The 25812-nt window shown below is 35.5% G+C and overlaps 1 protein-coding gene across 7 annotated transcripts in view; it reads right to left on the bottom strand.

Moving 5' to 3' along the window:
- The window catches only part of Ppp4r4 (protein phosphatase 4 regulatory subunit 4), a 113604-nt gene that overhangs the window by 72352 nt on the left and 15440 nt on the right, over window positions 1–25812 (bottom strand). For 5 of the 7 annotated variants that reach the window (XR_013439242.1, XM_078050777.1, XM_078050778.1 and 2 more), the window contains one exon: window positions 5726–5828. The exons of 1 other annotated variant lie outside the window; for it this stretch is intronic. Coding sequence is in view for 4 of the 6 variants with exons in the window: in XM_078050777.1 (XP_077906903.1) it covers window positions 5726–5828 (103 nt within the window). In the remaining 2 variants the exon portion in view is untranslated. Of the gene's footprint in view, window positions 1–5717; window positions 5829–25812 lie in introns of those variants that run through there. One more of the 7 variants, XM_021735856.2, reaches the window with a different exon arrangement.

Raw genomic sequence — 25812 nt, 5'->3', positions numbered from 1 at the left:
CAATTCTGTGAATGTTTCAGTGAAACTAACACAGGTTAGTTTCTAACATAGGTTAGAAATCATAATATTTACGTTTTAATGCTCTAATCATTCACCTATTACTTTTCTCAAAAGAACAGACCTCTAAAAACAGTAATTATTTCAAAGTTATCATAAGTGGTATATTTGTTGCTCAATTTAAGCTTTTGATAGGTGTTCCACATCTGGGATGGGACAAAATAGGTTAAGTTCAATCATCACTTTTTTAGAATTGTTTTTGAGTACTTACTATTTGCTAGGCATTATCCAGATTCTGGAGATATAGTGATAAACCAGACTGACAAAGATTCTGCAAAGGGGAAACAAAGGGGAAAGACTGGCAGGTGTTGAGTCAGAAAAGACATGGAAAGAAGTTTTACTCTATCTGAAATGAGAAGCTACTTGTACTCATTTTCCTATGGCTGCTGTAACAAGTTAGGTTAAACTAAATGGCTTAAACAGTGGACATTGAATCTCTCCCAGTTCAGGAATGTGAGAAGTCCTAAATCAGCATCACTCTGTCAAAATCAAAGAGAGAGTTGGGAAGGTGCCCTCCAGAGACTAGGTAAAATCTTCTTCCTTGGCTCTTCCAGTTTTCCAGTTTCTGGTGGTGGCTGGCATTCCTTGACTTGTAGTTGCATCACTCTAATCTGTCTTCAACTGACTTCTTCTCCATGTTTGTGTCAAATCTTCCTCTGCCTTCTCCTTTAAGTGCACATGTGATGGCATTTGGACCCTACTCAAATAATTCAGGATCACCAAAATCCTCAATTTAGCCATACCTGAAAAGACCCTTTTTCCAAATAAGGTAATATTCATAGTTTCTGGGGAGTATGGTCTCCTATCTTGGGGATGTAAGAGCATTATAACTACTTACCACACCCTGTTAATAATTCATACAAGATGGTGATATGGTCGGGTTGATTCCATAACAGATCTCTCTGGGGGAATAGGCTATAGGAGGTAAGGGGCACGCTACTGCAGCAATCAGATGAGAGACGGCAAAGCTTTTAGAAGTGAAATCAAACACAGATCTGCCTCAGTCACAATTCACTAATGAGGAGGCTGAACACTAGTTAAGAGGAGGATTCAGGAGCCAGGCTTCCGGTTGTGGCACTTGCTAGCTTTTTGCTTTTGGCAAGTCATTTCTTCCTCTGTCAAGTACCTGCTCTAGATCCACTGCTAGGCATTTCGTCAGCTTTTTCACTGCTGTGACTAAAAGAACTGCCCAGGGCAATTTTAAAGGAGAAAAAGTTTATTTGAGGACTCACAGTTTCAGAGTCTTAGTTCACAGAAGGCTGGCTCCGTTCTTCCTGGCTTGAGGTGAGGCAGGACATTATGGCAAAACAGTGTTGCAGAGGGACACAGCTCACATGGTGGTCAGAAAGCAGAGACAGACTCCACTTTCCAGAATCAAAATATAGACCCCAAAGCCACACCCCCAATTCCCACCTCCTCCTGCCACACCCCACCAATTCAGTTACCACTCAGTTAATCAGTGATTAATTCACTGATTAGGTTAAGGGTATGACTTAATCATTTCTCCAAACCTTCTTGCATTGTCTCACATTTGAGCTTTTGGGGGATACCACTCTAAACCATAACACTAGGATTCAGAGAAAATGTATAGCAAGTTTTACAGAGCCCAGTCAAAAGAAAACTCAATAACTATTTGCTATTGTTATTTTATTTATACCTGACATTGCACATTTCCATTGTATTGACTTATGACATATAGATTGGAAACTAAAACCCAAGTGGAAAATTAAATGAATTTAAAAACTCCAACAGGTAGAAACTTGCTTTCGTATGCATTATAAAGAAGTCACTTATACTATGTGGTATAAAGATTTTATAAAGGACTACAGTATTTTAGAAGTTTATCTTGACAATCGAATTCTTTAAACTTCCAGATGTCAGAAGTTCAAATCACATATTAAAATCTAACAACTAAAACTTCAATTTAATATGCTGTGGGGAAATAATTAAAACAATCAAAGACCACAGAAAAATTATTCCTTTTTCAAAAGATACACTAGGATTAAATTATGTGACATGTATATAACAGCTATATTTTAAAGTGTTCCCAAGTTAAGAACTTAAATTAGAGGTGAAAATATTTCTCCTCTAGATTCTTACTTAAATTTAACCTCAAGATGAATGGCCTAACTGCAGTACCACTCATCGTCCACTTTGGACACAATTTAGAAAGTAAACTTCAAAAATATAATGGAATTAGTTCAATTCCAATCCTAACTCTGTTTCTGCCATTTTATTTTTAATGTTAAATTATTGCATCTCTAAAACTGAAAACCACAGTTTATTTTTTAAAATCCATTTTCAGTTAAGACATTATTGTAAGGATGAAAGTCAAATTCAAGAAAACAAAAATACAAGTGGTGAAATTTTGTAACACAAAAAGCAAGCAAAATCTCCAGTGCTATTTTATCTGATATCTTTAAGTTAAAGACAAAGTAAGGGTTAGTTCTAAAAACTGCATATATTTATGTCACAAATGAACCATGGAATGATTACTTCTTGCATAAAAAAATGTTTGTCATTGATATTTTTATATTCTTTCAAAGTAAATCATTTATAGAAAAAACAATTAGTAAATAGTTAGATTATTTTTCCTCATGGACTTAACAGATCATCAACTAAGATACTGAAAACTATCAGGATCATAGTATACTCAAGCCAGAAATCTGGAAGCCATCCCTCACTTCCTGAATCCAATCCATTATGAAGTTCTCGTCACTCAACCTCAAATAAATGTATCTCAGGTATTACCTCACACTCTACTGTCTGAACAAGTCATCTCAACCAAGCTACCATAAAATATCATAAGGACCAGTGATGAAGCTTCCTACTTGTCCCATTCCAATCCACTCTCCATAAAGTAACCAAAATGATCACTATAAACTATAAGTGGGATCAAATCACTGTCCTGCATGAAGCCTTCAATGGCCTTACACCGCCTAAGAATAAAACTAACTATGAAATGCTATGACCTCTTCTGCAGTCAGAGCCCACCCCCACCCACTAGTTCCAGCCACACCTTCCTCTCTGTTTCACCAAGCTGTTGAACCTCAGGTTACCTGCTACTCTCCGGAGACTCTTAAATGGCTGTCCTCCACATCCCTTCAGTTTTCAGCTCATCAAAGAGGCTTTCCAAGACCTCCCAGCACAGCAGGTTGCCCTGCTACTTTATATCATTTTCTCCTGTTCTTTACACTCAAAGCCCTTAACAAAAATGACAGTTATACCTTTTGCCTATTTGTTGAAAGTCTCTTTCCCCTCTGTACTACAGCCTTCCTGGGGACAAGTTCCTCATCTGTGTTTTATTCCTCTCTATTTCCCCAGCACTTAGAACAACACAGTGCCTGTCCCCTTGAATGAATGAATGAATGAATGAGAAAGAATGTCATTATTACAAAATGCTCACTTTGGGATACAAGATTGATTTTTTTTCATAAAATTAACTAAGAAATTTTGGTCATGGCAAAATGAATAAAGTGGCTATAGGATTTCTGTCATGGCTTCTTCACTGGAAAGCAAGCACTCACAGAAACAGGGCCCATCTGAAAAGGGTGCTAACCAGGAAAGCAATAAGTCTTCACAATCTCTCAATGCAATGATTTTAAAATGACTAGTACATAAGCAGAGGTTCCATCATTTGAAATGGGGCTGATTAAATGTCTGGCCACCTACATTACATATTAAACACTCAATAAAAGTATTTTTGGAGTTGCCCCTATAAAGCCTCCCTCATTTGTTTCATTCTTCGGCATTTTTCCATAAAGCCAGAATCACACAATGCTCTCTTCTATATCCTTATTCTTTTTCATAGTTTTTAGGACCTTCTGATCCAGAATATAATTTGAGACCTCTTTTAACTTTTTTAAAAAAAAAAAATCTCTTCAAACTTAGTTTAGGGAAAGTTAAAGGAGGATACTAACAAACTGTTGTTATGATTAACTAAAGAAACAAAGACAAACTTTTAACAATAAAGATTTCTTAATACAAAAGTAGTGTAAATTTTATTTGCATGCATTTAATCAGTTAATCCTCTGTATTATGGATCAATTTTAATGATTTTAGGAGCTTAATAAAATAATATATTTCATAACTCAAGCAGGCCTTACAGTTTCAGAAGATATAGCAGATACTTCCTATAAATATAACATAGTAAGTGTATATTCTTTTGTTTTATTTTTTGGTGCTGGGGGTTTAAACCAGGGCTCACATATTCAAGTGTATGTTCTTTATACATTCTCATAAAATTAATGCTTTTCTGAGAGTTCTTATGTACTTGCTTTATTGTGGGGCCATAAGCCAAAGAATTTTGGCAAAATAATTTAGAGACTGCTAACGGTCACTACTCTTTATCTTTCATCTTTTATTCCTGCTTTATACAGCACTGGAGTTTCAACATGCTCTCTTGCAACAGATTAGCCAGCTCAACACAGAGTATGCAGCTTACTTAATATTTCTGGCTTTAAATCTTATTTGCTTATTTATATTAACTCCATTATCAAGAGGATCTAAACATCTATTCCTCTTTACAATTGTTTAACTAGCATTTCCAAGTTCCCTGCTATCAGGCTTAGGTCAGTTAATATCATTGAAAATCAAATAGGAAAATGAACATGGTCTGAGTAGATGGCATTCTTCTGGGAAAGAAAAACAGATATGAAAAAAGCTTGATTCACATGTGAATTACATGCAATACCAAACTAAACATTATCTCAATTCACCACTCTAACCAGTAAAAAAAAAATCATATTGCATCTGTATACAGATGTAGGTAGCTTATAAAAATGGCACAGTTCATCCCTCATCTAAACCCAGGAACCAAAACCATGCCAGATCTGCCTAAAAAGAAAACACGGGGACACACACACAATAACAGTATTTTAAACATATATAGATCAATTTTTAAAACTAAGAAAAAATATAAAACCAAATAAAAAGCCAAAGCAAAGTGTACAAAACTTGCCATAAGCAAAGCATTATCTCCACTGCCATGTAACCTCCCTGATCCTATGAGCAAGTAAGCTTCTGAAGAACACAGACTGCTGTCTGCTTTATTCTTTCAAGTTCTTTAAAGAAGAGACCGCTCATAGGTGCCATTAAATCATAAGTGCTAAAAATTAAATATTTAACATAACAATCAATAAATATGTAATCAGAAGAAAAAAGTATAATAGTAGAGAAACATTTTATGTTCATAGCAAGAAAGCAAATTCTGAAGGAATTTAGGAAGCAATAAAATAAAATAAAACCAAAATTTTGGTCTTGATGGCCATAATTCAACCTTCATTTGATGATTCTTCAGTTACCATAGGACGTTTATTAGGACAATCATTAAATTACAGTATCAATGCTATATAAATATAGATTAACATCTTAATATAGGTTTAGTCAATAAAACAAAATATTTATGATTTAAAGAGAATTAGATTTTCGAGCAATTAAAAAGCTGACTCTAAAATGTTTCTAAAGAAAAAATGGCTTGTGAAGAAATCATTATAACAAATCTCCCTAAATGTTTTCCTGTAATTCAAAATGTATAAAGTAATCCTTCCTCTCCTCACTTACTAGATATGAAATATCAGCCACAAAGCACCAAAACTTTCTCCCAAGAATGACAACAAGCTACTGGGGAAAAAATGAGAAATTGAAAGCTTATTTCATACCAACTTACTCTGACTTTTGGCAAGACTCTCCGAAGCGTCTCAGTAGGATTCTGTCGCATCAAAAATGGAAGATTTGCAATCACACTTGTTCCTTGAATATCCTGACCAGCACTTACAAAGAAAACACCAATGTTAAATTTATAATTATAAGCTGACTTCTTGATTTAAATTATAAAAGAGCAGATTCATTTGAAAACTGACACTTTTAATGACTTCCTACAAAGTTTTAAACACATCATTGAAATTTTAAAATAACATCAGAAATAAAATTTCATTAAGTAAATATTATAACAAATACATGAAGATATTAATTATGATTATACTAAGGTAATATTCTCTGTTTATAAACATGTTTTAAGTCTTAAAGTCTTGAGTCTACTATTAAAATTCACTTTAAAATTCTACCTCCTTTTACCCTACCAGTTGACTTACTTTATAAAAATACATATGCAAAAGACAAATTTTTATTTTGGTAAGATAATAATCATAGGAACAAGAGTGACAGGCAATTAAAATCAACTACAGCAAAGTACACAACTTTCTTTTAGCATAATGAAATTACTTGTTACACTAGACTGGCTCCATGAGTTTCTAGAAACTTCTTAAAAATACACTTAATATTCTTAATGGTCAGTAGGGTCTGATTATACAATACTTTTTTGACAAAACATTCATTAAGGTTTTACCAAAATAATCAAAATGAAACCCCAGTGGCCTAAATGCCTTCAAAAAATATTCAGATCTTCTGAAAAACCATCTCTATGTACTGCAAAAAAAAATTATTTTTAAGATACCACTAAGTGACAAATGTTCTGCAAGTTGTTTAAATGTTTATCAAACAGATGCTAGTAAATGGCCTCAGAGGGAAATTCTATCTATCCATAACTGATGCCAATTTAAATATTAATTATTAATGATACAACATTTGCTTATTTAAAATTTGTTGGGTTTTTTTTACTTCTCTTGAAATGGAATATTTATAGTTATGAGAGGTACATAAGACTTTAATACGTTTTTTAAAATAGTTTCTTAAAGTAATGTTTCTGGCTCAAAGTTTTTAAGATCTGTTTATAAGAAATATGTTCTGATTCTAAGTGAAGCCACCCTGCTGTAAAAAAGTCTTTTTTCCTATTGCAATATGATGGGATATGAAATATAGGACACCATAATCTTTTCACTGTTCTCACCATTTTCTAAGAAAATATTTTAATGACAAAATTAAGAAGGAAAAATAGAAGGCATGAAATCAGGAACCATACCAAGATGGGGAGAGGATCAAAAAAGGGAACTTAAAGTGGCATGTAAACATGCTACTTGTAGTAGGTCAAACCATGGCCCTCTAAAAGATGTCTGCTCCTAATCTCAGAGCCTGTGAATGTTTTCTTAATTTTGGAAATGATCTTGAGATGAAGAGATCATCCTGGATTAACTGGGTCAGCCCTAAATTCAATAACACAAGTATCCTTAAAAGAGTCACTCAGATGGGACTGGTGATGTGGCTCAATGGTAGAGTACTTACCTAGTATACACAAGGCCCTGGGTTCAATCCCCAACACCACAAAATAAAAAGTCACTCAAAGAAGACAGAAGAGGGGAATGGAGTCTGATCACAGACCCAGAGATGGGAGGTATAGAGCCATATGTCAAGGGTTGCTGACACCCACCAGGAACCAGGGAGGCCAAGAACAGATTCTCCCCAAAGGCTCAGTTGATTTCTTATTTTCAGACTTCTTATCTACATAACTATGAGAAAATATATTTTGTTGTTTTAGGCTACCCAGTCTGTGGTAATTTGTTACAGTAATGACAAGAATTAAATACACTACTAAAGAACTAAAAGAGAAGTATCTGGGGAAAAAAATTATCTCAATGTAACAATGCCTGACCCAAGGTGCAGGTTTAATATATATCTCTTGAAAGAATGGGTAAATAGATGGCTAACTAGACAAACAGATATCAGAAATATTTAATATTGAATATTCAGTAAATTTTATTCACTAACTTCTTAAGTAGAAAAAAAAGGAATGTGATCTTTAATTCATCGTAAATGAGAAGATAAATCATTTCACAGGAAGAACAATAAGGAAAACCAAAAGAAGAAGAGGAAATCATAAACATAACAAAGTGAACAGAAACAAAAAATAAAATGGCAGATTTTAGCCATAAAATATCAACAATTACATTCAATATAAATGGGTGATACACATAAATTAAAAGTCAGTGTGTTGATTTTAAAACATAACAGTATGCAGCCTATAAGAAGCTCATTTCAAATAATATCAGCAAGTAAAGAATGGAAAATTATACATTATGGAAATGTGAATCAAAAGAAAGGAGGCTATGTCAATAGCACATAAAAAAATCCTTTGAGACAAGAAAAGCACCAGGAACAGACAGGGCCAAGACATAATAATAAAAAAGATGATCCACCAAGAGACACAGCAATCTTAAATGTAGATACACCAAAGAGGGTGGCAAAATGTGTGAAGCAAAAAGTGATGGAACAGGAAGGAGGAACAGACAAATAAACAAGCATAGGTGGAGACTTTAACACCCATCTCTCTGGGTAGAAAAACTGCATAGAAATGAGCAAGGACACCTGAGGACCCAATAATCCCACCAACCAACAAGATCTAACAGACATTAACAGAACACCTAACAACAGAAAACACATTCGATTTAAAAATCCAAAGGAATCATATCAAGAAAAAACACATTTTAGACCATAAAACAAACTTCAACAGATTTTTAAAAATTAAAATCATGCAGTTTTCTCTTAGGATAATGAAATCAAACTAGAAATCAATAACAGATAACATAAAACTCTTGGAAATGAAACAACATACCTCTACATGCTCCAAGAGGGTTAAAGGAGTCTCAAGAGAAATTTTTAAAATGTTGACATAAATGAAAATGAAAATAGAACATATCAAAATTTGTGGGATATAGCTAATGCAGTGCAGAGAAGAGATTTTATAGCACTAAGTACACACGTTACAAAACAGGAGAACTCTCATATCAATAATCTACCTTTCCACCTCAAAAACCTAAAAGAGTAAATAATCACAAGTTAAAAAGAAAGAAAATCAATAAAGAGCAGAAATTAATGAGGATAAGGACAGATAATAATAGAGAAAAGGAGTAAAACAAAGAAAGACCTGGTTGTTTTAAAATATCAAGAAAATTGACTGTCCTCTAGCAAGAATGACAAAACAAGAATGGCAGAAACAAGAGAAGACACAAATCACCAATATCAGGATTGAACCAGGAGACAACACCACAGATCCTGCAGACAACAAGGGGTAAGAAGTGAACACTACAAAATATTCTGCACATGAAAATTTGATGACAGAAAATGAACTAGTTTCTTAAAAAAAAAAAAAAAGATTTTCCACAATTCATCCAATATAAAAGAGATAATTGAATAGTCCTACAATTGTTCTGAAAACAGAATTCATATTTTCAAACTCCTAAAGAAAAAAAAAACCTTCAGGTCTAGATAATTTTACTGGAAATTTAACCAAATACTTATTGAAGAATTAACACCATTCTACATTCTTTTCCAGAAAACAGAAGAGGAGGGAACACTTTCTAAATCATTTAAAGAAGCTAGTATGACACCCAAACCAGGCAAAGCAACAACAAAATATAGAGCACTATCTCTCATGAATATAAAGGGAAAAAATCTTTAACAAAATATTACCACATAAAATACAGTAATATATAAAAGAAATAATTATACACCGTGATAAAATAGGAGTTATTTGAGATTCAAAATTAATGTAGTCCATCATATTAATCGGCTAAAGAAGAAAAAAACACATCATCATTTCAATGCAGAAAAATATTTGCCAAAATTCAATACATGTACACTGAAATTACAATTCATTATCATTTACAGTCACTCAAAAAAATACCAACAAACTGAGTACTTGTGTGCTGAAAATTACACAACACTGATGAAAGAAATCAATGGTTATTTTAAACAATGACAGACATGCTCTGTTAATAGATTAGGAAATTCAGCATAGTAAATATGTCAATGCTCCCTTAACTAGTATATTTTGGGGAGACATAGATAATATTTTTCTAAACTGTATACAGAAAGTCAAAGTAAGAATAGTTAAAACTATTTTGAAAAAGAAGAATGAAATGAGAGGAATCTGTCCTCCCAAGCTGTATTCTTTGTATACAAAGACAGTATTGCATTGGTGGGGGGACAGACTCTTAAGTCAATGGGAAGGTAAATCAATGGAGAAAAGACAATCTGTTCAATAAGTGGGTATCTACACGCATAAAAATTTAAAAATATATAGTCAAATTAATGCAAACAAAAAACTCTGAATTAAAAAAAAAACAGGAGAAAATCACCTAGATCTAGAACTAGGTGAAGAGTTCTTAAACTTCCATATGATCTATTGAAAGAAAAACTGTTAAGTTGAACTTTACCAAAATTTAAAATTTTTGCAGTGAAAGACCCTGTAAGAGAATGAAAAGACACACAACAGGTTGAGAGAAAATATTTGCAAATTGCATGTTTGACAAAGGACTAGTATCTAACCTATATATAAACCTCTCAAAAACCAACAGTAATAAAACACAATTCAATTAAGAAATGGACAAAAAACACAAAAGAGAGATTTCACTGAAGATGATATAAAGAGTACAAATAAACACAGTAAAGTATGTTAAATATAATTAACCATTAGGCATACACAAATAAAACCACAATGAAATATCACTACAAACCTACTAGACTGACTAAAATAAAAAAGAATGATATTACCAAAAGCAAAGGAATCAGGATCACTAAATTCATTGCTAAAGAGAATGTAAACTGACACAGCCACTTTAGAAAACAGTTTGGCAGTTTCTTAAAAAAACTAAAAACATATAGCATATAACCAGCAATTTGTACTCTTGGGCATTTATCCCAAAGAAAGGAAAACTTATGTTCCATAAAAATATGTGGATGAGTGCTTACAGTTCCTTTATTTTAATAACAATAAAAAATGAAAACAACCATATGTCCTTAAATGGGAGAAATGGCACATCCATACCAAGGAATGCTACTCAGCATTAAAAAAGATCAAACTATTAATATATGCAATGATCTGGATGGATCTCTAAAGAATAATGCTCAGTGAAGAAAACAATAACAATCACAAAAGGTTACATATTGTATAATTCCATTTATAGAATATTCTTGAAATTACAAAATTATACAAATGGTTTCTAGGGGCTAATGAGGGGTACAAGGTCAAGAGGGAAGTAGGTGTGACTATAAAAATGAAACATGAGAGGTCCTGTGGTCATGGAAATCTTACATGTAAGTATCCTGAATGTGATATTGTACTGCAGGTTTTTGAGATGTCACAAAAGGGGGAAACTTGCTAAGGGTACATGGACTTCTCTATATTACCTCTCCCTACTGTATATAATTATCTCGAAGTCAAAAGTTTAAATTTTTAGAAAATCAACCAATGTTAATAAAAATTTTAAAAAGACATGTGACTATCTCAACAGATAAATTTGATAAATCCAACATTTATTCGTGATTTAAAACTATCAGCAAAACAGAAATAGATGAGAACTTCTTAAATCATATAAAAAAGCATCTATGAAAAACTTATCGCTTAATATTATGCTTAATGGAAAAGAATAAATTCATTTCTCCTATCAAGAACAAGGTTGTTCACCATTTATCTCTTCTATTCCACATTGTATTGGAGGTCTCAGTCAATGCAATAAAGCAAGGAAAAGAGATAAAATGCTTATCTTACTAGAAACGAAGAGTTAAATTGTCTGTATTCATAGGAAATATAGTTGTCTTTAACAAAAAGCCTAAGTAACTTACAAAACAGCTAGTAGAACTAAGAAGTAAATTGAGCAGTGCAGCAGAATACAACATCAATATGTAAAAGTTAACTGTAATTCTATATAGTAGAAAAAAATCATAAATTATAATTTTAAAATAATCTAGTTTGTATTAACATACAAATATGAAACATTTGAAAATTAGGAGAAATATCTGCAATATCTATAGACCTAAAATTATGGAACATTAGACAGAAATAAAAAGACATAAATAAATAGAGATATCAAACACTCAGGATTAAAACCATAATACCATTATAATGTCAATCTCCCAAAGTGAAATAAAGATTAATGTGACCCCAATCTGAATCCCAGCAGACTTTTTATAGAAATGAATAAGCTTATTCTAAAATTTATATGTAAATGCAAAGGATAAATAATAAGCAAAACAAAATTAAAGAAGAATGAAGGGGGACTAAAAATATTTAATTTAAAGACCTATGACAGAGTTACAATAAACAAAATAGTTTGGCACTGGCATACAGATCAGTGGAAAACAACAGAGTCCAGAAATAGATCCTACTGTAAAGGGCATTCGAATTTTGACAATGATGAGGAAACAATTCAATAAGAAAGTGATCTTTTCAACAAGTGGTGGGGAACAACTGAATAGCCATATACAAATACAATGACTCTCTCCCTGACATGAAACAAAGAACCAATACTACAAAACTTCTAGAGGGGGCTGGGGTGGTGGCTCAGTGGTAGAATGCTCGCCTAGCATGCATGAGACACTGAGTTCCATCCTGGGCATCACATAAAAACAAACTAATGTATCCACTTAAAACTAAAGACACATAAATAAATACTTTTTAAAAACTTCTAGAGGAAAACTTTGCAAAAATCCTAATGAGTTTGGGTTTGACAAAGATTTCTTAAAACAGATGTAAAAACCATAAGTAAAAAAAAAAAATCAACCAAACTTTATGAGGATTTAAATTGTGTGCTGTTTTACAAAAATGGAAAGGCAAGCCACAGACTGGTAGACTACATAAAGCATTCTTAGACTTAATAAGGAGATCCAATAAAAAATAGGACAAAAGATTTTATATTTCATCAAAAAACACAAATGGTATCTGATATCACTAGAATGTAACAGTGGTCTACTTTATGCTTTGAATATAATAATCCTTGCTGCACTGCCAAAAAAAAAAAAATACAAATGGTAAATAAACAAATAAAAAATGCTCAACAAAATTTATAAGGGGATTCAAATTACAACTAAAATAAGGTACCACAGCACATCCACTAGAATAAATAAAATCGTAAAGACTAAATATACCAATGCTGGCAGGAACAATGAGAAACTACCTCTCTCATATACTACTAATGAATAAAAAAAGTGTGACGATTTCTTAAAAGGTTATATATACACCTTCCAAACAACCCAGACCTTCTACTCTTGGACATTACCCAAGGGAAAGGAAAGTGAATACCCACATGTACACCTGAACACAAAAGGCTCATAGCAGCTTTGCTTGTATTAGACAAAAACTACAAACAACCCAAATGTTTATCAGCAAGTGGACAGTTGATCAGATTGTAATAACTCCTTGATGAGTGCTGCCAGCAATAAAAAGAAATTAAATATTTATACATGCAAAAACATGAATGACTTTCAAATAATTACAATAAATGAAAGATGCCCTACTAAAAAGATACATACAACTGTATGATTCATTTGTGTAAAATTTCAGAAATTGAAAACTGCTGGGGACCAAACATTGAGAGTTACCATGGATAGGGTTGCCAAAAAATAAAATAAAATAAAATAAAAAAAGAAGAGCCTGAGGAACCGGGCTACACGAATGAAGTGAACCGAGTAAACAGCAACAGTTTGCCCAAATGAAGTAGAAGGTCCATCTGGTACTGAACAGCAGGTGCTCACTGCTTCTGTCTGTCCTAGCAATAGGGCTCTTCTTCATAATAATGATGTCAAGTCATGGCAAAGGAAAGCAAAGAGCCAGGTGCAGTGTATATGCCTGTAATCCCAGCAGCTTAGGAGGCTGAAGCAGGAGGATCTCACATTCAAAGCAAGCCTCAGCAACTAGCAAGGCCCTAAGCAACTCAGTAAGACCCTGTCTCTAAATAAATCATAAAAAGGGGCCAGGGATGTGGCTCAGTGGTAAAGCACACCTGGGTTCAATCCCTGGTATCCCAAAAAATTAAAACAAAACAAACAAAAAATAAAAACCAGGAGAGGTGGAACAATCTATAGACTACTTAAATGTACAATAGTGAAAAGTGTGAAGCAGTCTGGGAAAGAGCTATATATCATTCAAAAGAGACACTGAGAAGAGTAGACCTGGCTGTGCAAAGAAGCGGGTACTACACTTGAACACCTGGGAATTCCTTGAGGCTAGGAACAGCTGTTATCTCCTGCTGACTTTGATCATAGTCCACATAAAAAAAAAATGTATTTATAGTTAGTATGTGTCTATGCTACCATCATTGAATGGAAGGAGCCTAAAAAACAATCAAATAGAGGAGTCAAGCATAAAATATATTACTATTTGATATGAAATGTGCAATTTTTAAATAAATGATTCATCAATGTTAGACTCTTTTTTAAATACCAAGCTTCAAAGACTTCAAAACCTACAACTTCCAACTGGAAGGCAAGCTCCAGGAACAAGCATCATGATTGCACCTTGAGCTGCTCCTGTGTGGCCCAAGCGCTACTCTATGGGGCAACCTCCTTTTCTAGGATACTCACTCAGAAACAAAAGGACACAAGCCACTCAGCAAACCAACCTTCTACAATCAAAAAGAACTGGGTTAATCATCATCTGAACACTGGCTAAAAAGGGAAGAGAGAAAAAAATAAGACTAGTTAAATAAATGAATTTAGGACAGCTATCTTTTAAGTTCTAAATTAGTGTTACTAATTATTTAATTCCCAGGGGGAGATACACCTATTTTAAAGATCCATTTTTAGTAATATATTAAACCAATGAAAAACAAGTCAGTGCACTCAAGCATTCTTGATATAATAATAATAATACAAAAGTTTAGCAGTCTTTATTGTCATAACTTCTGCCACTGTCATGGTAAACATCTTTCAGACCAATGCTAATTTTATACATCCTGTAATCCAAGGATGTTTGCCCAAATTATGCCTTCCCCCTTGCCTAGCAAAGTAGCACATAATAAGGGCTTCATAAATTGTTTCTGATTTAAACTATCTCCACCCCACATCAGCGGCCCACTCCTCCTGTCAGAGGCATGATCCTACAACCTGGAAATGTTTCATCTCTGAAGTCTGATCTTGCTTGTTGGCCATGTCTTTCCATTTTTCGTTGCTAAACCAAATTTTCTTCTCATCACATTTCCATTCCCTGAATTCCTCCCTATGCTCCAGGTTCTAACTTCCTCCTGGTTTCACTTTCTTCTTAGCAAACCTTAATCTCACCACTACTTAGGGTTGACTCTTACAACCTTACTTCTTCAATTCTTTTCCTCATAATAATAAGAAAAACAGAGCATCCAATAGACTGTCAGGCACTGTGCTGATAAACACCTTACTTGCATTCATCTTAATTCTTACAAAAATCTTATAAAATAAGTAGCTACTACTGCCGCAGTCTGCTGGGCACAATTCAGGAGCCACTTGTCAAAAGAAACGAACTTTATTTTTAGAACCACACACGCCAAACAAAACAGCTCCTCAGGAAAAACCTTCAGAGCCCAACTGCCACCACTGGCTTCCCACAAGCCTCTCAACCTCCCCCACTCCTCCTGCTCTTTAGGCCGATTGGCTGGGTCGTGTGGGCGGAGCCAAAAAAGTCCCCCAATGAGCAGCTCCATGGTCTGAAAGGGCGGGGAAATAGCCCAATGAGCATCACCGCAGAGGAGCCAATCAGTTGGCAGCTGGAAGTTGCTGAGGCCGCTGTGAGCCAATCATCAGCTGGCAGCTAAAAGTTTGCTGGCAGCTGAAAGTTTGCTGGGGCCCCTTCTGGCTGTGGCTCTCAACATCTCCCCCTCTCTGTTTAAACAACAAGCATGTGGCTTAGGGACCGTGCCTGCCTTAGGTTGTCCAATAGTACATATGGTCCTTACCCGTTATCCAATGAGCTGACCTCAAGGCATCAGCCTACTGTCTTAGGTTGGTACCATTGCAATTGGATCTTACCCATCACTGACTACCAGTCCAGTATACAGCCACACCTGTGGATAGGTCTTTGTACCAGCGGGGGGGGGGGCAGTGAGGTTCTTTGCCTCACCTCTGTTGGCCCCCAAATTTTAGCTGAACAACCATGACAAGCAGAAGGGAGGAAGATACACCAAGCCAACTGACAGCTCCTTTTGGAAAAATTGTACCACCGATGACACCATCAGCAAAAATACCCCAACACTACCACAAGTCGCTGCACCAACAGATAGTTCACAATGCATACAAGTGAGTTCACAATGCATACAAGTGATACATAGACCAGGCAAGTTCTGCAAGCAGTTCAGTGATGGCTATTGCAGAAGCTGTAGATTGGTTTTATCTTTGTCTTCACCGGCACTGGGATGAAGATAGGAAGTCTGGCAATAATGGCTAAAGAAAAAATTACGTAACATTCCAGAAGGCATTAAAAGAAAACAATTTTCTTAACAATTTATATTGTCTTCACCAGCACTGGGATGAAGATAGGAAGTCTGGCAATAATGGTTAAAGAAAAATTTATGTAACATTCTAGAAGGCACTAAAAGAAAACAATTTTCTTAACAATTTACATTATCTTGAACAGAATTATTAAATATAATGAAAAGGAAAGGTGAAAGTAAACAAACAGATCTGTTAACCTCCTTTTTTGTTCACATATTAAAACAATCCTCAACAGCTGTTTACCCAACTTAAATTAAACCATTTAAATCATGTGAATAAAAAAAAATATTTGGATCCATTTTTTCATGAGCACTCATCATATATGATATATGGACATATGTACATTCAAACATATAACACAAAACACAAGTGTGCACACATAATATAATACATACAGCACATAACATAATAGTAAAGGCCTTATAACTTTTAACAGGTGAAATCTCCATTGCAATGTTTAAAAACTCTATAGTCAAAAAATAGAACTGATTAGCAAAATATTAACCTAGGTCTGTATGAGCTCAAAAAACAAAATAGAAATTCATGATGTGGGAAAGGGTAATAATAAAATAGATATTGAAAAATAAGCATCCTGGTTCTGTTGCAGATGTAAGAATAGCCAAACTGGAGTTTTGGATATCAGTTGTTATGGATTTGAGCCAAATCATCTTCTTTTTGGTCTGTAGAAATCGTTTTAGTTAATCTTTCTGGAATCCAAATCAGCTGCTGTTCTCCCTGTGGAAACACATAAACAGACCCCCGACTCCAGACAATTACTGGGTCAGAACCTTTCCATTGGGCTGTTAGAATATTCTTCCAAAGTACCTTGGGATTATGCACATTTTTTGGACACATATGCCTTTCCCCAGCACTAAGTCCTGATGAATCCAAATTTAAAAAGTTTAGAGTAAAAAGGGTTATTTTAAGTTTATCTTGGGGGAATATATACCCCTTCCCAATTCCCTCTTATTGCTTTAATAGGTAAATTTTAATAGTTTGATGAGCTCTTTCAACTAGGCCTTGTCCCTGTGGATTGTATGGGAATCCTGTTATATGAGTAATGCCAAATGATGAGCAAAATTGTTTAAAAGAGGTAGAAGTATAACCAGGGGCATTATCTGTTTTTAACTGTTTTGGAACAACCACAGTGGCAAAATTTTGTAAGCAATGAGCTATAACATCTTTAGTTTTTTCTCTGGCATGAAGGGAGCCCATCAAAAATCCAGAAGAAGTATCAACTGTAACATGCAAATATTTTAATTTTCCAAATTCTGGCAAGTGTGTGATGTCCATCTGCCAAATATGGTTAGGTATCAGTCCTCTAGGATTGACTCCAAGATTAACTTGTGGTAAAAAGGTCACACAATTTTGACATTGTTTTATTATTTGTCTAGCTTGTTCCTTGGTTATTTTAAAATGCTTTTGTAAAGTATTAGCATTGACATGGAACTTTTTATGAAAATTTGTAGCTTCTTCTAGTGTAAAGAAAATATGTATGTCATGTGTAGTTTTATCTGCTAAATCATTGCCCAAACTATGGTCTCTAGGCAATCCTGTATGTGCCCTGATATGTCCTATAAAGAACGGACCTTTTCTGTCCCAGATTAGACTTTGTATAGTGGAAAGCAAAGAGAAAACAGTAGAGAAAGGGGAAATCCTACCAGCATCTTCAAGGGATACAATAGCATTAACTATATACTGACTATCGGAAAATAAATTAAATACAGAATCTTTAAACATCACAAAAGCTTGTAATACTGCATTAAGCTCTACCTTTTGAGCTGATTGTTTGAGTACTAAAAATGTAAAAGTTTGATCAGGGGTAACTATTGCTGCTATACCATTATTTGACCCATCAGGGAATATATTTGGAGCATTCATGATAGGTGTTTTTCTTGTCATTTTTGGAAAAATTACAGAATGCGATGACCAAAAAGACAATAAAGGATTAGATGGTAAGTGGTTTTCAAATGAAACATTAGATTTGCACATGATTATTGCCCAAGTATTTAACTCATTAGCTAACTCATCAATTTGATTCATAGTATATGGAGTAATAATTTTATTGGGAGAAATTCCAAACACTCCCTTTGCTGCTTTTATTCCTTTGAGTATTAATTGTCCTACAGCCTCAGGATACCTAGTAAGAAGAGTATTAGGAGAATAAGATAAATGTATCCATAATAATGGACCTTCTTGCCAAAATACTCCTGTAGGAATATTTTTTGTTGGTAGTACAATAAATAATAAAGGCAAACTTATATCAACTCTATCCAAATGCATATTTTTCATATATGTTTCAATGATTTTTAATGCCTTTCTTGTTTCAGGCATTAACATTCGGGGTGAATTTGGATCTGATGGACCTTTTAGGATATCAAGTAAAGGCCCCAACTCTCCTGTTGGTATACCTAGATAAGGCCTTATCCAATTTATGTCTCCTAATAACTTTTGAAACTCATTAAGTGATTTGAGTTGATCTACTCGTATTTGAATTTTTGGTAGACGGACCATGGTTGAGGATAATAGAACTCCTAAATAATTAATTGGAAGATTTAATTGTACTTTATCTATTGCTATCTCTAGATTATAATTTTTTAATAAGTTTGTAAGTGTGGCATAACATTCTAGCAATGTGTTTTCAGCTTTGTGTGCTAATAATACATCAATCATATAGTGAAATATTTGTAGTTCAGGATTTTGATTTCTAAGTGGCTGGATTACTTTGTTAACATAAATTTGACACATAGTTGGGCTGTTAGCCATCCCTTGAGGGAGTACTTTCCATTCATATCTCTGATCAGGACCTTCATGATTCAGTGCAGGGATAGTAAATGCAAAACGTGGACTATCCTCAGGATGAATTGAAATTGAAAAAAAACAATCTTTAATATCTATAACTAAAACATACCATGTTTTTGGCAAAGCAGACAATTGGGGAATCCCCGATTGAGCAGGTCCCATAAAAACCGTCTCATTATTAATGGCTCTTAAATCTTGCAGTAATCTCCATTTATCAGATTTCTTTTTTTTTCTTTTTAATAAAGGGAGCAGGTAATACAGAGCATTCTCTCCATTTCTTTCTTTCTTTCTTTCTTTCTTTTTTTTTTAAGTTCTCAGCAGACACAACATCCTTGTTGGTATGTGGTACTGAGGATTGAACCCGGGCCGCACGCATGCCAGGCGAGCACGTTACCGCTTGAGCTACATCCCCAGCCCCCCAGATTTCTTTTTGATGACAAAAAATGGGAGTATTATGGGGAGATACAGAAGGTTGTATATGTCCTTCTGCTAATTGTTGTTTGACCAGGTCATGGGCTGCTTGTATCTTTTCTTTAGTCAGGGGCCACTGAGGAACCCATACTGGTCTTTCTGATTTCCAAGTAATTTTGATTGTCTCAGTGGCCCAAAAAGGGCCAGAAATAAAATCCAACCCATGTCTGCCTGTTCCTTGATCTATTTGTATTGGTGCTGCTATACCTTGTTCTTGCTTTTCTAATCTTTTTCCTTTCCTAAAACCTGGTCTAGCCATAATAGTGGGTGCATTTTGATTGATGTTATTTGTTAATGTCAACCTTAATTGACCTAGGACATCTCATCTCCAAAAATTTACGGGAAGATGATCCATTAAATATGGCTGTTTAGTTCCTTCACATCCTTCAGGATTCTTCCAATCTAATACCATTGCACTTCTATGGGGATTAGTCGCCACTCCTAGGCCTGGAAGCATTTGAGTGGCTTGTTGTAATGGCCAATGTTTTGGCCATTCTTGATGAGAGATGATGCTAAGGTCTGCACCTGTATCCAGTAGCCCATTAAATTCATGTCCTTGAATATTTAGTTTTAGCATGGGGCGAGAATCTAAATTTAAAGAAAGCATCGCCCAATCTACACCTGTGGAGCCTAATCCCTTGGAACCTCTTTCTACAGTATGACTGGAAAATTTATCATGTACGCTGGGTATTATTAGTAACTGTGCTATTCTATCTCCTGGTGAAATTACAGATATACCCTTTGGAGAAGTGGCTATAATTTTTATTTCACCTTCATAATCGGGATCAATTACCCCAGGACTTATCATAAGTCCTTTTAGAGTAGAAGAGCCACGTCCCAATAATAAGCCTATTGTTCCTTTGGGAAGAGGTCCTTTAACCCCTGTGGGAATGATTTGAACTCCCATCTCTGGAGTTAGTACTGCTCTGGCGGAGGTGCAGATGTCCAACCCTGCACTCCCTCTGGTTTGTCTGATGAGGAATCTGATGGACTATGTGTCCTGGGCACTACCCTGATGGGGTTGCTGGGTTCCTCCAGTGCTCCATATATTTGTGGTTTTGGGCCCCGGAGCATTGGGCCCCCTGTCCATTTTTTGGCAACGGAGCCCGATGCCTTTCTCCACGATATAGTGGATAAACACTTGGTCCTTGTTCGTTTTTTGATAATGGAGTACCCTCTATGGTGGTTTGAGAACGGCATTCATTAGCCCAATGTCTCCCTCTATGGCATCGTGGGCAAATACCCAGTATTCTACCCCTTTGATACCTAGTTTTGTTAAACCCTCCTCCTATGGGGCAATTCCTTTTAAAATGTCCTGTTTGTTCACAATTGTAGCATGTTCTTGGCCTGGCATCTAAAGCCTGTTTTACTGCAGTTGCCACGACTTGCTCTTGTTCTAAAGCCTGTTTTACTGCAGCTGCCACGACTTGCTCTTGTTCATTTATGTCTCTACATAATTTAATATATGTGTTTAAATCTCCATGTTTCCATGGTCTAATGACTTCTCTGCACCAACGATTCGCTTGTTCATAAGCCAGTTGTTTTAGTAATGGCATTGCTTGTTCTGTATTCCCAAAAACTCTGGTAGCTGTTTGAATAAGCCTATCTACAAATTCAGCATAAGGTTCATTAGCTCCTTGTATTACCTTAGATAACTGACCTTGTAAACCTCCATGTCCTTAAAACTCTTCCATGCCTTAACTGCAATTAATTAATTAATTAATCAATCAATCTACAGCAATTTGTGTGTATACACCAAGATCATATGCAATTTGTTGCTGCTGATCCTCATAAGGTCCCTTTCCTAACAACATATCTAGATTTCTCTGAGGATAACCAGCTGCTGCATTTCACCTAGCCGTCTCCTTGCAAAATTCCTCATTGGCAACCTTCCATAATAGGTATTGTCCTCCATTTAGCACAGCTTTACACATATTAGCCCAGTCTGCTGGTGTCATGTTCAAGTTGTTAATGGATTCGACCATGCTTTTCCCCTGATGGCTTTTTCTGCTCTAAGCTTTCTTCCTCTATCTGACTAGCTCGAAAGACCTTCTCTTTTACTTGAATCTTTTCCTCTTTCTGACTAACTTGAGAGACCTTTTCTTTTACTTGAATCAATATGTCTTCTCCTTCCTCTACCTTTGTCTGAACTGAAGGCTTTGGACTAAGCAAACAAGATACCAACATCCACAATGGAAATGTGCCAACTGGCAGAGTCCCTGAGCTTTTCTTTTCTATTCTTTTTAAATCTTCACCATGATGGTTCCATTGTGATATATTTAACAACTCCTCCTCAAAAAGCCATGGGCTACATTTTTGTATTGTATCAACGTATGCCCTAACTGCTCTTGATTTTACTGATATGCCTCCTTCCTCTAACAATTTACTTACACTCTTTCAGTTTGTTTTTTACTAATTTCTGATCCCATATTTCTACTATAATACAACCCAACAAGATAACGCCTAACAAAACTGAAACAGAGTGAAACAAAATTGGAACAACACAAAATCATTATAATAGCCTCCTGAAATGTCCATCCATCCTTTCTCCCTATCTGTTCCTCAGATGTGAGCGGTTTTTCTTCCATCTTACACATCTCCAGGGACAGGCAACTTAATACAAAAGTGAAGCAAAACAAAAGAAGAATCTTAAAATGGCTACCCACCTCTTGCCCTGCCCTCAGGGGCGAGCAGTTTACCTTATCACTTACCCTCAGTCGTTACCCGTGCGACCCAACAAATGCCGCAGACTGGCTGGGCACAATTCAGGAGTCACTTGTCAAAAGAAACAAACTTTATTTTTAGAATCACACACACCAAACAAAACAGCTCCTCAGGAAAAACCTTCAGAGCCCAACTCCCACCACCGGCTTCCCACAAGCCTCTCAACCTCCCCCACTCCTCCTGCTCTTGTGGCCAATTGGCTGGGTCGTGTGGGCGAAGCCAAAAAAGTCCCCCAATGAGCAGCTCCGTGGTCTGAAAGGGCGGGGAAACAGCCCAATGAGCATCACCGCAGAGGAGCCAATCAGTTGGCAGCTAGAAGTTGCTGAGGCCGCTGTGAGCCAATCATCAGCTAGCAGCTGGAAGTTTGCTGGCAGCTGGAAGTTTGCTGGCAGCTGGAAGTTTGCTGGCAGCTGGAAGTTTGCTTGGGCCCCTTCTGGCCGTGGTTCTCAACATATTACTGTTGGCTTCACTTTATTTTACTTTTAGAAAGATAAAGGCACTTGCCCAAGTTATCCAGTCTGTACAATTCCAAAACCCATGCTACCAACATTACTGCCTTCCTTCCAAACTGTGCATCCAGCCAACATCAAAACATCCACCTGCTCCTGCTCCTCCTGAACTATGTAGCATTATTACAGAAAACTGTACAATTGTGCTGCTTAATGCTTTTAAAAACAAGGTTACAATAAAAGAAAGAAAAGGAAAAAAAGCCAGTCTCTGAAGTCAGAAAGAAATACAAAATAACCAATTTGCAGCAACGAAGAAAAGGACCAGAAATCCTTAATGTATGATATTGCCTAAAGCACTTTCAGAAACATTATCTTGGGTCTCTCAAAACAAGACTATATGTGCTATTTTCTAAATCTCATGCCTTCCCCCAAAAAAGCAGCCACAAGCTAGAATAGATGGAGACAGGGCTGGGGATGTGGCTCAGTGATCCAGCACTTGCCTAACATGTATGAGGTTCTGTGTTCCATCCCCAGCACCACCAAAAAATAAAAGAATGACTCTAGATCTTAACAATATTATCTTTCTCTATCCTAGTACAGTACTCCTATCATCTAGGAACTCAAAATCTAATGAGGAAGATAAATTGACACACTAAGAATTTTGAGTATATAGCAAAAAGTCCCATCCCTTCCTAGCCTGAACAAAGGGCCTGCTTTATTTAGTCCTAACCCAATTGAGAAAGGGAGAGGAGAAGGAGATCCCTCCCCAAAAAGATGACATGACATTGTCAGTCACAATCATATCTGAGAACCCCAGCCTTGCTACTGTCTGACTATGTGCAGGACATTAAACAATCTGTATTCCCAGAGGCAGTGATCCTAATCCTAGCAGCTTTCATTTAGATCCAAAATACAACACAAAGCCACCAATACTGTGCTCAACTTTCTAACAATGAAGTGAATAACATGCAAGCCTTGCTCCAAGCTCACAATGAAAACTAAACTTTACATAGTTGGTATTTAGTCATTTCTTTACTCACATTAATTAAGCAGTTAGTTTTAATGTTTTAATGAATAGATCAAAATAAATTAAGTAATTTACCTTTGGAGAATTAACTTCCAAAAAAGACAAAATCCACTGCTAAGGCAAAGATAAAGAATCTAAAGCAGAAGACACTGAATACTATAATCCATAACATCAATAATTGTCAAATATGGCATATTTCCACATGAGAGTACTAAACTAAGATTAAATCTTCAAAGCATTGTTTATAAAGTCAGAGAAGCATCACAGAGAAACAAATTGCTTATTTTTCCATATTAGGGCCAAAGGAAGAGTAAAAGGAAAATTAACATTTAAGGGCCTACTATGTGCCAGGCAAGACACTATACATACATTTTTCCCATTATTCTTTACAATATAAAACCAATGTGGTTTTATCCTTACTTTACATCTGAAGAAACTCATGCCCAGAAAAATGATGCAATTCAGCCCAGGTCACTCAACTAGTAAAGACACAGCTAGGATTCTAACCTGTGAGTCTTTAAATCCATAACTGACAGACATGATATGGCTTCTGATCACAGTTCCATCACAAGAAGTAGCTTAACTGTCAGCCTGTTGACAAGGTTCTCTAAATTGACAATTCTGCAAGAGTTATCACATGATTCATTTGATAACATTTGTGCTACAGTAAATATCTTTACTGGTAATTTCTGCTACTTATCCACTGCTATTACAATGCCATGTTAACCCTGTATGCAGAAGTTTCAACCAAAGTCCAGCTATACAGAAAGCACTGGCTGCTGAGCTTACAACAGTATACAGGTGAGCACAATTGTCACCTGTCCTGGAATGGAATGAACTTATTAAGGTTCAAGCTTACCAGAGGCATTAATAAATCTTTTCTTATTTTTTTATGTTGCTTACTTTGTATTTTTTCCGTATTATAGTTGAACATTAACAAGATTATATTTGCTGTTAACTTTTATATGTTTACACTTTATTAGACACAGAATGATAATTATTCTTAAATTCTAGTTTCAGTAATATGCAGAGAAACATGCACGTGATCTGCTGGTTCACAATTTAAAATGTATTCCTTACTATGGGTCATAGTTAAAAAAAAAAAAAAAGTTGAACAAGCACTGTTCTGCAGTACTTTATAGAAGAGGGAAAAATATCAAGGTCTGTCCTAAATACATGAGCTATAGCAGGAGTATTATAAAATATGAGTTTAGGAATAACTACATAAGCTTGGGAGATTTCTGGAAACACTAGAGGCTCCTCCCTGCTATTTTTTTTAACCATTGTTTCTATTTCCCCATCAACAAACAATGGTAAAAAAAAAATCTCCTTAAAAAACACTTTTTTAAAATATATAAATATGTTATGACATAGTAGGGGAAAAAGACTAGCTAAGAGGTACTACCAACCCAGGAAGAAACTCAGGAGGGAAGATACAGTAGCTGCCAACAGTTATAAGAAGAGATAAACGCAGGCTCAAATTTCCAGCACTTCCAGAAAGACGGGATGATAAACAGCTATCACATTAAGGGGAAGAGACCTCTATAGAAGACAGGGAACACTGATATAGGTTCAACCGTTCAACTGTTCAGAAAGTACTTAAATGTTTCGGATTATCCAACACAATCTAATAATGCTTTATGGTTGCACAGAATTTGTTGACAATAAATATTGACTGAATAGTTAAGAGTATTGAGAAGAAAAGAAAGAATACAAAATTACTCCCAGGTTTCCCTCCAGAATGAATTAAAAGATGGTCAAGTCTCAATCAAGCAGAGGCATATTTAGACAAAAAAGTGATGAATTCAGTTTCAGGCACAGTGAGTTTGAAAAACCAGCAGGACATTCTGGTGGAGACACCTTGGTGGAAAAATTGGTCAGGTTGCCAGCAAGTCCAAAGTCCAGGAGAAACAGTCAAGGCCACAGTTTCAAGGCCACAGTCACAGATTCATAAGTCCTGGCATGGAGACAATACTGGAATTTTTTTTTTCCCCTATGTGGACACCATGACCCAGAAAGAGTCCCAAATAACACATAACGATTCCCGTCTGCTCCTCTAACTGATATTAGGGTAAATGAAGCACTGAAACACAAGAATTGTAATGCAAACAAATCAATTGTAATATTTAAAAGCTCATCAGTCAACCAAAA

This window comes from Ictidomys tridecemlineatus, chromosome 5 (genome assembly GCF_052094955.1).
Source record: "Ictidomys tridecemlineatus isolate mIctTri1 chromosome 5, mIctTri1.hap1, whole genome shotgun sequence".
NCBI lineage: Eukaryota > Metazoa > Chordata > Mammalia > Rodentia > Sciuridae > Ictidomys > Ictidomys tridecemlineatus.
The sequence above is the reverse complement of the archived record's forward strand: the minus strand, read 5'-3'. Positions and strand labels throughout refer to the sequence as shown.